Source organism: Pygoscelis adeliae, unplaced genomic scaffold (genome assembly GCF_000699105.1).
Source record: "Pygoscelis adeliae isolate BGI_AS28 unplaced genomic scaffold, ASM69910v1 Scaffold389, whole genome shotgun sequence".
NCBI classification, from domain to species: Eukaryota; Metazoa; Chordata; class Aves; order Sphenisciformes; family Spheniscidae; genus Pygoscelis; species Pygoscelis adeliae.
In genome coordinates this window covers 299,656-305,388 of record NW_008825568.1, presented here as the reverse complement: position 1 = coordinate 305,388, position 5,733 = coordinate 299,656, and the positions used below count along the sequence as shown (strand labels likewise).

General features: G+C 35.1%; 1 protein-coding gene across 2 annotated transcripts in view; it reads right to left on the bottom strand.

The window, feature by feature from the left end:
• Nucleotides 1-5,733, bottom strand: part of WWP1 (WW domain containing E3 ubiquitin protein ligase 1) — a 42,598-nt gene that overhangs the window by 7,821 nt on the left and 29,044 nt on the right. For both annotated transcript variants that reach the window (XM_009332520.1, XM_009332521.1), the window contains exons 16-18: nucleotides 3,340-3,499; nucleotides 378-511; nucleotides 145-285 (exon numbers count right to left, since the gene is read on the bottom strand). In XM_009332520.1, the coding sequence (XP_009330795.1) occupies nucleotides 145-285; nucleotides 378-511; nucleotides 3,340-3,499 (435 nt within the window). The remainder of the gene's footprint in view (nucleotides 1-144; nucleotides 286-377; nucleotides 512-3,339; nucleotides 3,500-5,733) is intronic.

The window sequence follows — 5,733 nt, the reverse complement described above, 5'->3', positions numbered from 1 at the left end:
ACCATTTCTATAATAGACCCAAGAATTACACAGTAATAGAAAAAAGAAAAAAAAAAGAAAAACCAAATCGTATACTGTGTCAAGAAAGACTAGAGCAACAGAAGAAATATGGAACACTTTTTTTCAACATCTACACCTTCCTACCCAATATATTCTTCTTTGTTCTCCTCAGTTACCAAGATATTTGAACCTCCTGATTTCAGCTCATGTGAGGTTACTTTTCCTAAGAGCTCCATATCCACACAAAAGTACATTTCCAAGTTACACTCTTCAATGTTATTATCCCTGAATGAAAAGAAAAAAAAAAAGCTCAATGAATTCTATATAAACAAAAAAATCCATAAAACATCACACACACAAAACAATAATCTACAAACCTTATCCAAATTAGGGAGTTGTAAAATTCAGTATCAATAGATTCTAGGTCCTTAATAGTAAGTTTTTTGCTCAGCATTCGTTTGTAGAAAGGCAGAGAAAAACCAGTGTCAATAAATTTCCCATGAAACAATGCCTGTTGAACAGAAAAAAGTCTGTTTAGCTTTTATTGAACTACTGAATTATTGAAGTATTTCTGGACTTGAATTCTTTTTTTTTTCCTTTCTCCTTCAAATAATAAAAAGCACCAAGTAGCAGTAGCAACTTGGTATTTAAAAAGAACAAAACATTACATTAAATGGGAAGAAAAAAAATTATTAGTTGACAAAATTTATCCAAGTGTATGTTATCATTACAATTTAGAAATTCTTGGAGTAAAAAAAAACTTCTCATAAAAGAATGAAGCCTATGAAAGGAGGAAATTACTACGTTTCCTCTTTACTATATGGATAGGTATATATGCCAAGTGCTATTTGATCCTACCTGATCATAATACTCGATCCTACTTGAGTACTACTGCCATTTTTTACTACATACGTACATCCTGCAAAATCATCCTTTACGCAATGCTACTGCAGCTTGTAAAAAGCAGTTCAAAAATGCTGTCACAGACTGCTTCAGAAAGAGCTTTGGGAATCACATTTTTTATAGGTGAGTAACAGAACTGAGAAATGAGATTTTCCCTTCTACTGCGAAAATGAAATTGAAAAAAAACCAAAACATGGTCACACTTGTCTTACCACCTGTGCACAAAGGGTGTAAGCTAGTTTCTAGTACTGAAGCATCGCATTACACACACACACACACACACAGTTAACCTCAATGCTGACTCAGTGCATCTGAGAGCTAACAGAGCACAGCTTTAACTATGAAAACATTTTTTTTCCCTCATCCTTATCAAGTACACTTTCTTCACTAAAATACCTCTTGAAAAAATCATCCTTAACATAGGCCATGTATGGCATTCATTGCTTGTCTTTCCTTAGGGCTGAAATTCTATGAGCAGAAAAGCCAATGTAATGGCCCATTTCCTCCTGAAAAAGGCAAGGCTCCACCTTTTTTTCCCACCTTCTAATTTCCCCCCTAAGGCTTACTCTAGCATGCATTTTCTTGTGCTTTAGGAGAGCTTAAACCGGTTCTCTCAAGGCCTTTATTTATTTATTTATGTATTTGTTTTTAAATTAGTCTATACTTCTCATGGGAAGCAGAAAAATTAAATGCCAACTGCAACATCCAGCTATACGATACCCTGCTTTTTGCAAAAGTAAGCTCTTAAATCATCTCATTTAATGTCGATGATAATCTTACAGCAAAATATAAAAGTTGCCTCAGCCAACCTCATTTAACAGCTTTTTGTTACAAAGTAAGATGTGTATTCCTTATGTTTAACCCCGTTTCAGTCGAAAACATCTGTGGTTATTTCAGTACTTAAAACCAAAAGAAGTCTTTATGATCTGAAAATCACAACTATTTTAAACTGTGAGAAGGACAGAAACTACAACTGGACTTAAAAAGCCTATCTCCTTAAAATGATTCCCACTTACATTATTATCTGAGCTATTTTAAGCCACTAGAGGGTATCCCAGGAAGTACTGCAGGAAGTGCCATCCATTATAAACCATGAATATACTCAAACCTTGCAACTGACCACATTAGGTACCATTACACAGGTCTCTTTCTCTCTCCTGCCCCCCCTTTAGAGAATTTAAAATAAAAATACAACAATACATCAGGAAAGAAAAGTCTGTCTTTTAATTATATTAAATATTTTAATTAAGTTCTCTTCTATGATCTGTACTTTTATGAAGTGGTTTCCTAAAGTTAACATTTCAATTATGGATTTATCTTATGCACAAGATCAAAAATCACCAACTAAAAGAAACATAATTTGGCTCTAGCACCTAATTGGCTTTAGCACCTCTTCCTGCTAAATGGCATTATAGCTTGCTGAGGGCTCTAAAAGAAAAAAGTTGGCAGCCTATTGAAAGTGTTAACCAAATGAAATCAATTCCCATGACAGCACAGAAATGGGGAACTTGGCCATAAAATCCTTGAAATCAGAGATATTATCATCAAAACTGAACAAATTTGTTTTTCAAGAAGCATCTATAAGAAAAGCAAAACCAAGAAAACCCCCAAACCTAACTTAAAGTCTGAAAGTATTTTTCTATTTATGTTACACTTTGCTTGTATTTATTCTAATTCCACACAAAAAGCCTGAACAACAGGAGAAGATGACAGTCTCTTCAATCTGAAAATGCACTTTTATCTACTCTTTTCGGTTTCACTATTCACCATGCCCAGGGATGTTGCTGAGGGCTACCTGTAGATATCATGATTATGTGGAAAGATGACTGTATCACTACATGGAAGGAAAGAAATGTGACAGAGCAGGAGTCCACTACAGAAAATTGACTCAGTGCTACCAGAAGAAGAAATGATAAAACACGCCTCATCAGCTTTTAGTTTACAAGAAACCTGATGGCAGAGAATCAGCTCCCCGCCACTTCTGCTCTCCTCAGTATCTGACCTTTGTATCCAAGTACGTACGTTTAAATTGAGGCTCAGTGTACTCCACAAAACATTTCTAACTCATTTTTTCAAATACAGTTAAGGTATGCCAAGTCTAACAGGGGAGCCTTTTTTGGAAAATGCTAGTCACATTTTTCAGAGCATCAGTATTCAGACACTCAATCAAACAGCGGTTTGCATGAAGTACACACATCCAATTGATAAAAATAAAATATTACATTGAATGTCACATTAACTTTCATCGCTATCCCAGGAAACTTGAGCGTGTAAGATACTTAACTCTCAGGCAATATTTTGGCTCAATAACCTTGCATGCCTTAATCTTCCATTTCTAAGAGATTAATATAACCTTTAATAACTGTAAAAACAAATACTGTTCAGGAATAAATGTATAGCTACAGCAAATAATAAAACCTTAAAAATCTAACCTACCATGGCAATAAAGCGCCCAATGAAACAGAAATATGAAAGATGGTCAGGATTGATTGTTGATGCTGGATTTATCTGCAGGCAATAGTTGCTCTTGCCAGCATATTCAAATAGGCAGTACATAGGGTTCAGTACTTCATGGGAAAGCAAGAAAAACCATTCTCTAAGGAAAAAAAACATGTATACACATAAAAAACATCAAATACAGATGTTTATCACCATTCCCCTTAGGTAACTAGCAAAATGGTCAAAATATAGGCAAACTTAGAAAAATAATATAAACAATGTTGTATAGAATCACAGAATAATATATGGCATTATATATTTCTTAAATACAAAAAAATTCATTATTAAAAACAGTAATGTTAGAAAGTCATGGTTTCCAAAGTTTAGAAATGATTGCTAAGATTGTCACCTTGAACACGCCCTTATAGCACAGGTTTTAGCTGCATATTAGTAACATTTTTGCCTACAGAGTCCTTGCCTCAACCAGTACACAGTATTTATCCTCCCTATGCCTGCTTTACTGCATACAACTCAAATCTTTATTCAAAAAAATTACAGATTATTCCATGGGCAGTGCTTATTATAAACAACCTAGGTAAAACAAAACAAAACAAAACAAAAAAACCCAAACCACAGCACACCTTACTTGCTTTCCCAATCTGACAGCAAAACACACACAGAGTTACTGTGGCTTAACAAATTACCATGCATCAGTTAAGCCCAATGGACATGACAATGTGAAAACATATTTTTGTTGAGGTTTAACTAATACATGTTTATTCACCACTTTCATAGTTTCCAACTCAGCTGACCTGAAATAATAATAGAATCTGGTATATCAGTGTTAGGATAGCTGATTTTTAGAATATTTGTTGCTTTATATGATTTGCATATAATCAGAGACCTCAGCAGCAGTCATATATACTCAGGAGTTTTTGTATCAGGCCCTAAATGCTTAGAACTGAACAACCAGGTTTGGGGGAAAGCCACAAAAAAAGCTAAAAGTCTATCCTATAATAACTACAGGGACTGAATTCCATCCTGACTGCCTTTCAGCTGTCACATTTAAGAGGCATCTTTTCTATCCCTATATTTACCTGATATCAGGGAATAGAAATGAGAGGTTTTGCTGGCATGTTTCTCCTAACAATTCTATGAAACTCAAGTCATGGATCATGATTCGCTACAATTCGCTTCCAACCCCAAGGCCACGGAGAAAGAGTAAACAGAGAAAGGCAGCCAGGATATGATAACACTAACGGGGTTCTGTGTAACTTTTAACGAGCACGAGAATGTTGTACAGCATTCTATGCAAGTTTTATACTGAGACAATTATATTAACTCTGCATAGAAGCATCAAATTTAATAGGCATTTAAATTAGATCAAAGCCAGATAACAAAGGAGGAATCAAAGAAATCAGTCATCAACAAGAAGTCTGCAGAAGTAATGAATTTTTCACGTCAACAGCTAGAACTAGCCACAGGACATAGTGTCAGATTAGTCCTGCTAAACACAAGGTAAAAATCTGCAGGGAACACTGAGTTTAGCCTGCTGAGAGACAGGTGATAAACCAGGTGCATCAGCTTTCTATATTTGTATTAATGCAGTATTACATTAGCAAGTCAGTACATGAACATTTACTCAGTGTCACTCAGAATTCTCAGCTCAAGTTACAATGACATCCCGGCTGCTTCTCAATTTCACATACAAAATCTTGGGCAAGACTTACTCCTAAAACTATGAAATTATACTACTTATAAATTTGTTATTTATTTATTTATTCTGCTACTTTCTCTGACTAACACTCTTCAGTTAAATTATTCTAACATCACTTCTTTGGAATACTTTATTTCTGTGGAACAGACTACTTGAACTCTCCTGGTTCCCCACCTATGCCTAGGGCCATCATGATAGGGACACCAACCAAAGCAAAAAATGGATTCCTCCCTGCAGCCACCCCCCAAAAGCCTATCACAGATATTGCAATTCAGAAGCATAACCACCCACATATCCAAAGAAGCTCAACATTCAGAGGCAAGCTTCCTTACTTACAAATACTACACATTTTCACTGAAGTTCACCTTAACACAGTAAGCTACATAAAACCAGAACAAAACCAAAACAGAACACCTTTATATTAAAAAAAACAACCAAACAAGAAAAATTCTATCACTTACGACTACTTCTAATTCTCTGGATCTGCAGTAGTACTAAATTTTCATCCTAATAGTAACATTTCAGTCAAGTAACTGGCAGCAGTAGTCAGTGGTTGTCTTCTATATGGTCAACAGATGAAACACACTTTGTCTATGGTTTTCCTGTTATCAGATTTTCCCTCCAAGTTCCACTTCAGATTCTAGAAAAACTTGTAGTGTAGTTGTTTCGCATTC